The 14,723-nt window shown below is 41.3% G+C and overlaps 2 protein-coding genes across 3 annotated transcripts; both read right to left on the bottom strand.

The window, feature by feature from the left end:
* Nucleotides 1–290: 290 nt before the first annotated feature.
* On the bottom strand, nt 291–977 carry LOC108060493 (uncharacterized). Its single transcript, XM_017146200.3, has one exon. It carries the CDS (start codon nt 916–918, stop codon nt 496–498), a length of 423 nt encoding a protein of 140 aa, XP_017001689.2. The 5' UTR covers nt 919–977; the 3' UTR covers nt 291–495.
* Nucleotides 978–11,160: 10,183 nt separating this feature from the next.
* Stam (signal transducing adaptor molecule) lies at nt 11,161–14,718 on the bottom strand. 2 transcript variants are annotated; one of them, XM_070215542.1, is made up of 5 exons: nt 14,704–14,718; nt 14,282–14,559; nt 13,548–13,825; nt 12,278–13,484; nt 11,161–12,207 (listed from the first exon to the last, which is right to left on the bottom strand). In XM_070215542.1, the coding sequence occupies exons 2-5, from the start codon at nt 14,322–14,324 to the stop codon at nt 11,675–11,677; spliced, it is 2,061 nt and encodes a 686-aa protein (XP_070071643.1). In that variant the 5' UTR covers nt 14,325–14,559; nt 14,704–14,718; the 3' UTR covers nt 11,161–11,674. The 2 variants fall into 2 exon arrangements, with proteins under 2 accessions (XP_070071643.1, XP_017001736.2); XM_017146247.3 differs by lacking the exon at nt 14,704–14,718 and having other exon boundaries at nt 14,282–14,669.
* Between the last annotated feature and the right edge of the window lie 5 nt (nt 14,719–14,723).

The raw sequence follows: 14,723 nt of genomic DNA, 5'->3' as shown, positions 1-14,723 counted from the left end.
GACCGAAATCGGGGGTGGCGGAGAGTTCCTTTCTGATTTTTATTGACATATTGAAATGACAGGGGACAGGGCAGGGAAGACGATGAAAAATTGCTCAATAAAGTGAATTAGCAATGCACTTAGGAGGCGAAATGGGAACAATTAGTAGATTCAGCAGCGAGTAAAAATATTACAATTTTGCATTAACTTCTAATTTATCAGTGCCAATCTAGTGTCAGGAAATTGGTCATATTACTAAGATTTATAGGCACATTTGCTGGAAATTGTTTGTAAAGTTAAAATGCAGAAAAAAGAAGTAAATAAATTATTTATTATAATGTAAAACTGATTTACTCGTTCTATACTAGTCCATAAATGTATCAGCAGTGTTTCTTAGTGTTCAAGGTATTGGATATTCTATTTCAGTGCGACTGTACTATAATTTCTGTTTCTGTTTAAAAGGGAAACCCGAATGGCATTTTATGAAAATAAAACTTCTTTGCTGAAGGTTTCCGATTACGCCCTCCGCCGGCAGCGAACTCCAAAGAGCTCCAGGCCGTGGCGACACTTCCGACTGGTATCCAACAGAATTTCGCCAAAGGCGTAGCGCATGGTCATGGTCAGATCCTCGATGTTCCCAATGTCGCAGTTGGCCATGAGCGGCCCGTTGGCCAAAAGGGCCTGGCAGGCCGTTCCGGGCACCAACCGCTCATCGAATCTGGCGAGGGCAATGCAGAAACGCAGCTGCTGGCGCTCCATCATCCAGCGGATCACCAGCTGCCAGTTGGCCCGACTCCAGTCCAAGTCGTCCTCCAAGCCCGGAAAATAGACCTCGTTATTCGCCAAAGGCTCGGGATCAGAAAAGGGAGCCAGTTGTGGCCGACAGTTTTGCAAACATAAGCTGAACATAAATATCAGTTTAAAACTAAGCTGACTCATTTTTAAAAATATTTCTGCAAGTTCCCTCCAAACTTTTATTTGACCAATTCGCGTCTGAGCTCAAGCTAATTAGATTTTAAACTGAAACCCATTTGAATGTACAAACATTTCTACGTGATTTGTGCCTGGTTCTTGAAATGACGTTATAGCCACCACAACTGCAATTTAATACGCAAAATGATTCACCTTATCTTATTATAAGCTTTGTCAAATTACGAGCTTAATTTAATTTTAGATTTTCCTAACATTTTCACTACTTGCATAGCGAACTTTGAAATTTTTGTTATTACATTTTTATAATAAACTTTGAGTCAGCTGGCTACGTGACGTTCGATTGGATTTGAGTGCAGCACGTGGCTTAGTTGATTTTTTATTTTGTTCAAAATTAGACTACAAATTGCGTCAATGTTTGCCAGCAAATATGTACTTATATATATACAAAAATTAAAAGTTGAAGAAAAACATAAACAGAACGTAAATTAAATTTGAAAGCAAAAATATTGGAACGCCAATACGTTAAGGAGTGACTTTGTATTTTTACCAATTTAATTTCAGTCGGACAAACTAAATAAACGTTGTAATTGATATTTCATTTGCAAAATATAATTAAAGTAAATAACTTAATTTGATCTTTTACCAACATTTGATGGAACATTTGAATTCGTAAATTTAAAAACGGTGTAATTGTTAATAATTGAGCAGCAACAAGCCAAGCACACAAAAAATATTTTTATAACCGGCAGGAATAACGCATTTGGGTGACACAGCTGTAAAACATTTGCATAGATATACAAAATTCACCATAAATCGTCGCCAAAAAAGTCAAACTAATAAAAGTCATGGGAACGTGCAGAGGTTGACTGGTCTGTTGAAGTTGGAATAGTGGAGGTACATGTGGCTGGAACCCGGGATACCTATCCCGATTAATTGGAGGAGGACAGGCGATATGTGGGACACATACCCGCAGCTGTTGCCGAAAAAAAAAACATTAAAAAAAGGACAAACGTGCTGAGCCAAGCGGCAGACAAACATTGAAATTATAATTTTTTAATCATAAAACATACACAGCGACTGATGCAAATATTTCTACTACGTTTTCTGGCCAAGAGAAGAGGGGGCGTGGCCAACGCCCACTACTGCCACGGCTCGAAAAATGGCGCAAGGGCCATTTGCCTATTTTTTGTTGTCTGGGTCCGGAAACAAATTACAGCAAACAATTTAAAAAATGTTTGCAAACAAACAGGAACCAGGAAAGAGGAAAAGGGAGCAACAAAAGGGAATGACGGAAATGTTATCTGGGCAACAAGACAACGGGCGCAAAAGCGGATGTACAGTGCAAGGACTGTCTGCCAAATAATTGTGTGGGTGATGGGAAAACGAAATTATTCGCCAGGCGATTTCTTTTTGTCATAACCGCAAGCCAAGGCAAGAAACCCGAACCCAACGGAGGACAGCACCCCATGTAGCCAGGGCGCACTGTACTTTCGGAAAGGCTTGACCAAACAAAACAGTCGGCCAAGATAAAAGCCTTTATTGTTCGCCGACCGTTTCCCTGAGTTCCTTGCTCTGCCTTGAACCTTTTCGTTTCACTTAGTTAAGCAAAAATGAAATTTTTATTAGCAAAATGCATAAATGAATAGAAAATTGTTAAACAAACCCGAACTTCTGCCAGGTGCAGCACCTGTGGTCCCCGATTTTCTGCCACTCCTGGCGCTATTTTTGGTTTTTGCTGAAGTCGACGGAAAACTCGGTTTTCGGTTCTACCAGCACATAACTTTTGCGGCAAATGGTGTTCCTCTGGTTTCGTAATTTGATTATTCTAGTTCTCCGAGCCATATGGGAAATCACAAAGTGATTACTTTAAGCATAATAGATAGCTTTCATGGGCAAAAGTAAACGAAACTCGAATTTGACAATCGAAGACTGTGAAACGGAAAAAACCCAAACCATTTTTAAGAGCTATGCAATTATTTGGGCATTACAAAGTTTTATAACAAATGCAGTGCCACATCCCCCACACACACAGGGGGCGTAAACTTTTTGCGACATATCAATTAACAAATAATATACAAGCTGCCAAACAGAAAAGCCCAAAAGGCAAGACTATCTAAAAACTTGCACATGGGAAACTTGTTTCGCCAAAGCAAATCAGAAAGTCATCATCAGCAGTACGAGTGCAGGGAAGGCTCCATTTGCATTTCGGGCCGTCGAAGAAGTATACACATATACACACTACCGGAGTGCCGAGACTGAAAACTGAGAACTGACTACTGACTACTGAAAACTGGGAACTCGGATCTGGGAACTGGGAACTAAGAACCGAGAAGGAGGATAGACCATTTCTGCCTCTGCGCACTTTAAAAGTAATTTATCTTTTTTGCGCCCCCGTCCACTGGGTATATGCTACATGCAATTTGCATAAAACTTACTTGCCTCGGACCCTTTCGGCATTAAATCCACTTTGTCGCCATCTCCTCGTACATCAAACTGAGTTGCTGTTGCTTTTCTCATGCTGTTAATTGCAGCCCTGCTGGCGAATAAGTTTTCAATAAAGCGGCTCGAGCATGGACCCATGCCGGGCTCAACAAATTCTTTTGTTCCATCACTTTCCTAATGACTGGTGTGTGTGTTCGGAAAATGTGTCAACGGCAGCTGCAAGTGGCCGAATGCATCAAAGCCAAGTTATCGTGTTCGTTAAATGTGTTAAGCGCCGGCAGGATAACAGGATAGTGGAAAACAATGCGAAAGTTTTTCACGAACATAAACGGCTTGAAAGGAAAAGATATTTTGAAGTTTATACTTTAAGTTGGACTTTCCCTAGCCACTGTTTTAATATTAGCGAACGATCTAGTTATAAAATACTGAGATGTGACAACTCCCTGAGAGAAAAATATGATATCATTTTATAAGGTGTCTATAAGTATTGTAAGGGATTCCTGTAATAAGGAAAACAACCTTCACGTTTGAGTTCTGTATAAAAACTGATTTTATTTCACTAAGTCTTCGCTTACGTAACTAACATGAAAATCTTATGATATACTTATCTATGGTCTACGCAGAGACCACATCTGTTTGCCTGAGCGGGAACCTTATCAACGGCCTCCCGCAAGGCGACCCTTTGTACAGTGTGAGAACTATATTTATGGTCAGGCTCAAGTGGCCTGTACTTAAGATTACAATTGTTCGGCACTGCACCCTTGTAGGTTTAAAATAACAGATCATTATTTACGGCTCTAGATAGATTTACATATTGACATTGACAGAGCTCGTAAACTCTTAAATTTATGACAATTAGTGTTCTTCTTGAACATTCTGCCAAGGGCGTCAAGATGCGGTGTAGAGGTTATCAATTACATAAATTCTTTTCGTTAACAATGCAAATATAAAATTAGTGGACTGTATATTTAATTCGATATATTGTATCTGCTTTTTAACTTATATGTTTAGACACCCTGCAACGGTCTTGGATTTTATTACCAAATGTATAATCATTAATTATTAAATCTTTAATTTTAACATGATACCTTTTCATGTATTCTTTTTCATTCTTTAACCGTTTAACATTTACCGTATAATTAAACAGACATAGTTTTATTGGGCACCAAATCATTTTTAAATAGCTACTACTTTGCTTCACAAATTTGTAATTATATAACTTGGCCCGAAAGTATGCGTTGCAAATCCTAACTGTCATAGGACTTCCATTTATTAATTCTAAGTCTATTGACTCTTCTTCTACTAAATGAACGGTTGTAAGAACGTCATTTACTTCAAGTAACACGGATGGTGAACTAAAAACAACCTCACCTTCAAAGTGAGGTCCTGCCGGCGGAATATTACGGCAGTGTATTTTTATATCCTCTATTTCTTTAGAAATCGTTAAGCTACCTAACTCTTTCTCTTTTAATGGACTCGATAATACAGTTTGTGAATCTATTTGATTTGATTCTAAACTATTCTCTTTTTGTTTGAATTCATTACAACAAATTAATTCATCGAGGTAATTTGAAAACTGTTTCTCTGGCAGGGTAAGAAACTCCTCTTCCCTAACAACCCAAAGACAACATCCTTCACGGCGGAATCTTTTCTCTATGGCCGTTACTATATTTTGAACATCGAATTCCAATTCATCAATAATGCGTTCAAATTCTCTGCGTTCAAAATAACACCTAGCCTGTTCCACCACATTAAACAAATTTGTAGCTAAATAGTTAATCTTATTTCTTCTTATGTTAAGGGAATCCTTGCAGCCACTCAAATTATTTACTGTCTCATCGAGATATTTGTTTAATTGCTCGACTTTCTCTAAGAAGGCCACCTTTGCACTAAAATAACTAATATCGGACATCGACATCGTGCTTTTTACAACTATATCAGTTACTAATATCGAACTTATCTGTTGATCACGTTGACTTAGCCCATTGATGACGATAGCGTTTTTTTCAAAGATGTTGTCGACGACGTTCTTGTAGCGACGATTTTGGCGACGACTTCCCTTGGTGTCCAGGTCCTGCGGTCAGCCAGCAAGTCTTCTTCTTTCCAAAATGAAATTAAGTTATGGTGCCGAGATCGTCCTCTCGGTAGCTTGATGTATTATATTTATCCTAGTTTCGGGATATTAAAATGCAATATTGCATCTGCAGGCTATTTGCCCAATGGTGTATATTTTCCCATAATCCAAATTAAAGGAGTTGAACGCTTAATTGCGATTCAATTCAAGGCCCTTTTACAATATTTACATTTATATTGCAGGCTCTTGTTAACCATAGTCAATGCTAATGGTAATATTATTATTTATTGTGCACTTTTTCTTTAATAATAATATTTTTATTTAGTCGGATTTTTCAATTTTATGCTTTATAGCTTCTTGGCTTTATAACATTTGTAGGCACTTTTCACCCTTATTTTTCCAAATTTTTGGATTTTGCGCAATTTTCTCTTGTGGATTTTTTTTCCAATACAAGAGTATTTCATTTGCAATTAGGCACTTTTTGCAAATGTTATTTTGCGGGCACTTTTTTTTTTTAATGCACTTTTCACAAAATTTTATATTTTTTATATCCGCTGTTTTGGCCACGGACACGCCTTACCAACTTATTGGTTTTAATATATATGAATCACTATATTTTTCTATATATTAATCCGATGTTAAGGCCTCGGAAACGCCCTACCGACTTTAGCAACCTGTAGCTGTTAAAAAACAGAATCTTTAAGGTGCTTAAAAACAAAAAAGACTCTTTATTTGTCTTTTTGCTTTTATTTTGTTCAACACTTTTGTCTCTTACCTCTGGTGGGGGAAAACAATCGTGTGAATCTGTTTGCAACCTGTAGCTGCAAGTGTCTAGCACTTGACAGAACCTTTAAGGTGCAGAATATCTCTGAGTCTCTTACCACTGGTGGGGGAAAACTACAGAGTAGTCTGGCCAATTGTTCCGCAAGGAATCAAAGGCTCGAATGACCAAAATGTAAGGGATTCCTGTAATAAGGAAAACAACCTTCACGTTTGAGTTCTGTATAAAAACTGATTTTATTTCACTAAGTCTTCGCTTACGTAACTAACATGAAAATCTTATGATATACTTATCTATGGTCTACGCAGAGACCACATCTGTTTGCCTGAGCGGGAACCTTATCAACGGCCTCCCGCAAGGCGACCCTTTGTACAGTGTGAGAACTATATTTATGGTCAGGCTCAAGTGGCCTGTACTTAAGATTACAATTGTTCGGCACTGCACCCTTGTAGGTTTAAAATAACAGATCATTATTTACGGCTCTAGATAGATTTACATATTGACATTGACAGAGCTCGTAAACTCTTAAATTTATGACAATTAGTGTTCTTCTTGAACAAGTATGCAACTTTATTAAATTTATTACTTACATTTGAATTATACATTTATTTTTAGTTTCTTTAAAAATATTTATTGTTATTCTTCAATGGTCTCCTTCAAATAAAAAATCTAAGTCAAACTGAATGTGAGAGGAAGTAAGTTTACCTTTAAGTATAAATATTCACAACTGGCTTAGCAAGTAATAAAATAAAATAAATATATTTTTCTTAGCTCTTTTCCTATTGGTTCTGAAACCAAAACCATTTAAATGTTCGTCAGCTTTAATAAAGCAAAGTGCTTGCACAGCAAATGGATATATTTTTAAGTGCCCACATATTTATTTTTGGGCATTTTCACAACACCCTCCTCAACCGGAACCAAAGAAAAACACCTCATGCATAAGTATTTGATTTTATATTTATAACATTTGTTGGAGGTGATGGTGCAAATAATTAAACACAAATAGAACGCGATAACAAACACAATTACAAAACACAAATTCCCGCAAAAAGTGAAATAATAAACCGCCTAAAAAGCGGCAGCGAGAAAAGAGGCAGTCGAGCGAGTGTGCGAATTTCCATGTTAATTATTTAAGACCGGGAAAAGCACCCCATCCCACCCACATTTCCTCCTCCCCCAGCTGTCGGCATATTTGTTCGCGTTCGTTGAACGTATTTTCAATTAACAGAAAACACTCGGATGGCACGGGACCGCCTCCCAGCCGGCGCACAACTTTGATTTGTTTAATTAAATTACACTCAGACAAAGGCTTTCAATCATTCACAGCTCTCCAATCACTCATTGGCTCAATCACGCGCTCAACTTCAACGGAAGTCAATATGCAGCTGCGTGAACGAGTGTGTGCCAGTGGTTGTGATTTAGAAACAACACGACCTACAGTCCACACCCATTTTACCACCCAGTGGCAGTGATGTCCCAAACGAGTACTCCTAGTAAAAATAGTTTTCTGTTCAAAATAATTAAGTAGAAAGTCGGTATTCCAAATTCATAAAAATAACAGCTAGGAATATGGTAAGGCACTATAAACGAGGCGGAAACTATTTAAAAACTAACAAAAATAGATTTAACAATACAAATAACAAGTTTGGAGTGTTTTTAAGGTGAGATTTTAAATTTTAAGGATACGATTTCAAGGTTTTAACCCTACTTTAAATTTAACAAACGCACGAGAAAACGGCTCTAAGAGTCCCAGCCTAGAGAAAATTTACAAAACTTCAGATATAAAAAACTTTTTCGAATTCAGAAATGATTTTTATTCTTTATCCATTTTAAATTAGTTATACCGAAGTCAATAAAACCAGATGCCCTACAAGAAAGCCCATATTTAATGCTTTTTAAGTTCAAACTTTCGAGTTGAAAATCAGTAAGTTCATTAAAAACCTTATGCCTTATGACCGAAAATGGTTTTAAATGTATAATGTTTCTTCGGTGGACAATCGTAGAATGGAAAGTAGTACCCTTGGCATCACTGCCACCCGCCTTCACCCACTAACCCCACTTCTGGATATTTGTAGTGTGCTCCACTACAACTTATCCAAATGCAGTGCAAACCGTTCGCTCAAGTTTGTGTATTCGCTGTTCGCACGGCTCAAGAGAGCTGCCATGGAAGTTGGATTGAATCGTTAATTAATGCATGATAAACTGGAGAGGTAAGCACATGGAATGCGAGCCTGATGTGTGTTGTGTTGTGTTCTGCCAAATGAAAAATAAGGAAAAAATAGAACAAGACGGGGAAAGCCGAACAAAGAGTATGCAAATTTATACACGCCTTCATTTAGGCATTTTGCTTGATTTTTTATTATTTGCCTAGGAAAAACCGCTTTTCGCATTTTGTTTGCTGATACCAACAGTTTGATTTGAGCCTGCAATAAATTTAAGAAATTGGAAAATCATTTCAATCAGCGCAAGTGTATTTATTGGAAATACCTATAATCATTAAAAATAAATAGTCGAAGGTCTTTAAGTCCTCCCAAGTGCTGTTATGAATGCAATTACAATGTCTAACAACCCCAATTATGCAGAATTTTATTTTATAAGTATAGTTCTGCTCAGCCACTTTCAATACTTAACTTAAATTTCTTCTTTGGAAAAGTTTGCAAGCTCATGACTGTAGATTTAAAACCAAGCTTCCTTGAAACAATTTAGAAAAAAAGAGACGTTCAAAAGAGCTAAGACGAAATGCATCGTGACCTTGTGGAAAATGTGCGAATAATAAATAGTTTTCCCCAGTCCGCATGCCACTTGCATATGCTGAGAAAATTCCGCTACGGGTAGTTATTGGCGAATAGTTTTGTAAACACTAAAACCATTTTTCAAATGTCAAAAAAATGTTGACGTTTAAAAACTACTTTGGAACTTACCGAGCATATTTAAGATTATACATGCATATGTTAAAATGGAACATCTTTAGCATGCATTTTTAATAAAAACCTTGAAAATAATAAAAACTTTTCAATAAAGGATTTAACTTTTGATGAAATTTAACTATTCAGCCATTTAGGTTCGCTCTTGACGACAGTCTTTCATATTTTTCCTGTTGAATAACCCACATTTTTCAGAAACTAACTAACTGTTGACTAAACAACGACGAAAAAAACTAAACAAAACAAAAACTATTCACAGCTTATCGGCAAACAATAGACCATTGAATAAATATCAAAAGCAAATAGCCATAAATATTTTTCCCTTACCCCATTTCTGCCCGCTTTTGCAGGCAATTTTTTTTTATTAGATTTTCACTGCTTTTCACATGGCGGGAAAATATTTTGAACCGTTCGCAGCGGCAGAATGAAGAGCTGAAAAAAGGGAATCATTTATGCCGCTTTAAAAGCCGCAATCCGCAGGCCAGAAAGCCGGGGTTCCTGGTCCATGGTCCATGTTACCGCGGAATTGTCAGGCGGCACAAAAATGGCAATGTGATACATAACGCAATAATGGTAACGTGTAGACTTTTACGACAGATAGAAAACGCGAAAGGCGCGAACTTTACGATGCCCGCATCATTTGATTTTATTGCCAAGTGTTGCAAAGGGAAAAAGGAAAAACAAATAACAGGAGCAGACAGATCCGTTCCACCCGAGAAGGGATGGGTTGAAGGGTCGTCCTTGAGCCAGTTGTTTCTGATTAATGCCATCCGACTTGAAGGATGCAGATGCAGCGGAGCACGGCACAAAATGCAAATCACCCGGCGGAATAATCAAATCGAGAACGAAACTGAGCAAAACGGCATCAAAGTTGACGGCGAACGGAAGCTGCTCCACAAAGGCAACAAACAACACACAATTGCACAGCCCAAGGGCAAAGGACGAACAAGGCGCAAGTGTTCACCTGGGCTTTCCCACGCCCTTTGGAAGACCCCCACCCATCACCATCCCATCGATATGCAAGGGTTGCAAGGCCAGCAAAATCAATTAATTTAAAAAATATCCATGCATTTGTTGACATTTTTGCAGTTAGGCTACCTGGCAGCCCGTAGGAATCAACAAATATTTGCATAACCTGTTCGCCTGTCCTCCGCCTTGTTTTGCTGCTGTGACATTCCGCATTTATTGACATTTTCTATTTACCAGGCTCAGACTGTCTCTACCGTTTTGACAGTTTATTTCATAGGATATCTGTGCCGTTGAACGCCGGATGGGAATTTGCTGAATTGTTGCATGTTTGCTGGCATGCGAGACATTGGCATGTGGCAAGGATTGTTTGAAATATATTGGAATCCCATCTGAAAAGTGCCCTGACTCGAACGGATGTCGGGTTCGGTATAAGGATAAGCGCAGTTGATTGAAGCTAACCACGTTAAGCAGAAAAGAGGTAGTGTGTGAACCATAAATCCGTGTTGCACTGCTAGTAGTAACTCAAAATTGGATCTGCATATAATGCAATTGGTAGACTAATAAAATCGTTTCTAAAAGCAAACTTCCTCTTGCAATTAACAGTTTCGCTTTCGCTAAACTAAAAATAAATAAGTCTGAAATTTGTTTCATTTTTTATTAAACGTTTGTTTTAGATTAAGAACTCTTCATTGCACTGCAAAATAAAATAAATTTTAAATAATTTTAATTTTTCAAGGTATTTTAGAAACTATATTAAGTTTTAAGAAACTAAGTATTATTCCTTTAAAGAAATTAAATTCTACAAAATTCTAAGGAATTATGGTTTTTTCGTAGCTTTAAATACAACTCAGTACTCAGCGAAATGTTTTGTGACTAGTCATTATCAAAAGCGGATTAGAATTATTTAATTCGACTGCTCTACGACTTCTGATAAAAAGCCCCGAATGTGAGTCAATCAGAGTTTCGTCACCGAATAAACATGCTGAATAAGATTAATGAGGACTACCACATAATGCTTATTGCTTCAATCCTCTCACTTGAAATTATTAAAGACATGGTTTTCTTAGTATATTTTAATGATTTTAATGAATGTGATTCGTTTCGTTAATTTTATCATATAATCCGTACAATAAACATAATACATAATAGTTATCTCTCCTGCACTAAATACAAAGTTATACATGGTGTTGGATATTGAATATTTATATGGTATATATATATTTTTCGACGCATTTTTCCTTTCTCCACAAAAATATATTGTTTAGGTGCACAAATAGGTTGGCCAAAAAAAGGAAATTATAAAAAATCAAAAACGAAAAACGTGAGGGTACACTTTTTAAATTAATTTGGCTTCTCTCATTATTTTTAAGGACAGTCGAAATTTTTGGTTCACTGACAATTGCTTTTTGCGGCCCTCACAGAATATACATAGAGATTTGACAACTTTCGTTCACCGAAAAGCTATCCGAAGCTAAAATACTTGTTTGCATCCCTTTGACAGACTGCAAACAAAGTTCGGATTGGGCAAAGTAAAGCAAGCCAAGTGAAGGGCTTCCCTTTATTTCAGCGGTCTTACCGCTGCTGCTGGTAGATAGGAATGTTGTTCTTGACAGCATCGTTCTGCATGTGATAGCCGGGCGCCCCAACTGGCGGACCGCCAGCCATGGACATGGCGGCCATCTGCTGGTGCAGCTGACTGAACTGATCGTGTGGTGGGTGCTGCTGCTGCTGTGGCGCCTGCTGTTGCTGCTGCTGATGCGGTGACATGTAGCTCTGTGGGTTGACGGCTGGCGATCCGTTCGGGGCATACAGATTTGGTCCTGGCTGGTAGCCCTGTGGAGGCGGCGGCTGCTGATGCTGCGGCGACATGTAGGCGTGGGGAGCCGGGGGCTGCTGCGTCTGTTGGATTTGTGTGACTGCGGGCGGAACTTGGGCGTACTGCGACTGGGGGTCGATGTGGTAGCTGTTCTGGGGATGCTGTGGTGGCTGCTGAGGGTGCTGCGGTAGCGGCTGCTGTTGCTGGGTGGTCACAGGAGTGGGCTGAGTGTAGATTGGCTGCGGCAAAGGAGCAGCACCAGCTGGCTGAGTCAAATGGGCTGGCAGCGCTGAAAAAGTGAATAAAAGGTAATTAATATATTACTATATTTTATACAACAATTTTCCCAATATACTCACAATTCATCTGTGCGCCATGTCCGTTTTGATAGGGCAGTGGCACCTGTCCTTGCGGCTGTCCCAGATAGCCACCGGGAGCTCCAGGAGCCTGCGATGGAGCACCAGCGGGAGGATTTGGTACGGGGCCATAGGGCAGCGAGTGCATGCCCGGGTAGTTCTGGGCCGGAGGGAATCCACCTGCTGCTGGGTAGCCGGGAGCGCCGTACAGAGCGGCACCCGGAAAGCCAGCCAGTCCGGGCATAAAGCCGCCAGCAGCGGCAGCAAATTGTCCAGCAGCAGCCCGGTCGTCCCGCATCAGGGTATGGTACAGATTGATGGCATCCACAAGGTCGCTGGACAGTTGCGTCAGCTGGGCGTGCTTGCGGTCCACGCGCTCCAGCTCGGCGTCGATCATCGGACCCATCTGATGGACCTCCTGCTCCAGCTGCAGCATCTCGTCGCTGTCCTGCGACGGATCCTCGGGATTGGCCTCGTGCAGCAGATGCAGCAGCCGATCAATCTTCGACTCGTCGATCTCAACGGGCTGCGCAGCTGCGGCAGCGGCGGCCGCTTCAGTCTTTTGCTGCAGGGCCGCGGCGGAATCCAACTCTCGTTGGCCGGCGGCGGCGGCCGACTTGTGCTGCTGATTGATGTCCAGGCGCTCGGGATCGACGGACAGATCGGCAGTGACAAAGTTCGAGGGGAAGAGGCCCTCGCCGCGCTGGTTATAGCCCTTCCACCAGTTGGGATCGCTGTCGTCCAGCACGTGAATGATCTCGCCCGCGACGAAGGTCAGTTCGTTCTCCTCCGCCGCCTCGAAGTCGTACAGGGCTCGAACCTTTCTGGGCTCCGGGGCAGGAGTGGCAATCGCTTCGCTGCTCGGGGCGCCGGAGGTGGCTCCGCCGAACGAGGGATACAGCGAGGGATAGGCACTGGCGGTGCCGGCTCCACTGGCCCCACTTCCGGTCTTCGGACTGCCCTTGTTCTCCTTCAGCGACAGCTCGATGGCCTTGGCGATGTCGTCCTCCTCCTGCTGGCTGCTGACCACGTTGGGATCCTTGGGCAGGGCGGCCGCCTTCTCGGCGACCGTCTTGCTGGCCTTATCGCCCAGATTCTTGAAGTCGTAGCCCTCTACGCGCAGCTTGGTGTAGAGAGCGGGTATCAGGTCCAACTCCCGATCGTTCTTGTAGTCATTTTCAGCCCAGTTCTTCAGCACTTGGCGCATTTTCTGCGGGTCGTAGAAGGAGTCATTAGTATGAGGAACAACTGGATGGGCATTCCCTCCACTTACCAGCGAAACCTTGGGCTGTGCCTTGCCCAGCAGCCGGCGAAACTCGGTCTCGAAGTCCCTGGAAGCCACCTCCAAGTGGAGGGGCTTCCCGCAGTTGTTGGACAAGGCATCCAGCAGCGTGATCGCCTGCATCACCACGTGGGGATCGGTGTGGCCCATGCGGCGCATCACCGCCTTCAGGCAGTCCTTGGCCAGGCGAGGGTTGGTCGAAACCTTGTCGCAGACGTCCAGGATCAGGGACCAGTTGTCGTTGGTGTTCGTCTCGCTGGTGGCCTTTTCTATTGGATCGGAAACAAAAGAGCCGAATTAGCTTATCAGCGCTGGACTAGAAATCCTGTTGTGAGTCACGGCAAACGAAGATAAGGCAGTTCGAAAACTGATTGTAATAATAAAGGAAAATCAATACAACTTGGGAACTTGGTAAATTGCATTAAGGGAGGGGGCGGTGGGGGTGGTTTGAGTGCTACGTCACTCAAGGTCAGCGACTGCCAGGCGAAAACTCCAATAAGAAGTTCAACGAACGACGCAGAGCTGCGCACAGCATCTCACATGACTTTCTTTGTTGTCTGGCTAATTGGAAAGGGGGTTAATTTGGAAAAGGGGTAGTGCGTAGGGGTGGCAGTCCGCTGATAAAAGTAGAAAACTATGAAATGCAGCGGGCAGTGGTGCAGTCCAATTGGAACTGCGCCTCCTCCAATCAGCTAGCCAGCCCACCCGGTTATCGATAGACTCACCCACGTCGGCGTCGAATGGCGACGACTGCCCAAAGATTCCCATCTTTATGACCAAACGCTCTGCTCGCTCAGCTATCTGCCAACAATCTGCGCTGCCCCGGGGTCAATAGAATCCAAATCAGCCAATCTTTGTCTGGTTTCCCTTTTGTTTTTCCCCAGCAATCGATTTTCGGTGCGTCACGGCGTTTAAAAGACTTCTTTCCAGCTGTTTTCCTCTAAGGTATCTTCTTGCGCTCTTCCTTGATAGCCTGCGACCTGCTCAACTCTCTGCGATATTGCTTAAAACCGACAATTAGCGCTTGCAAATTCGCTTAATTTAAGTTTATTGTGTAAAAAAGTGACTAATGGCGAGTGTGACCAGTTGGCCGGTAGACGCGAAACGCAAAGTATCGATACCTTGGTTAGGGGCATTCGTGACTTACCAATCCATTAATTAAATTTT

Source organism: Drosophila takahashii, chromosome 2L (genome assembly GCF_030179915.1).
Source record: "Drosophila takahashii strain IR98-3 E-12201 chromosome 2L, DtakHiC1v2, whole genome shotgun sequence".
In the NCBI taxonomy this organism is placed as follows: Eukaryota; Metazoa; Arthropoda; class Insecta; order Diptera; family Drosophilidae; genus Drosophila; species Drosophila takahashii.
This window is presented reverse-complemented; position numbering and strand designations above follow the sequence as displayed.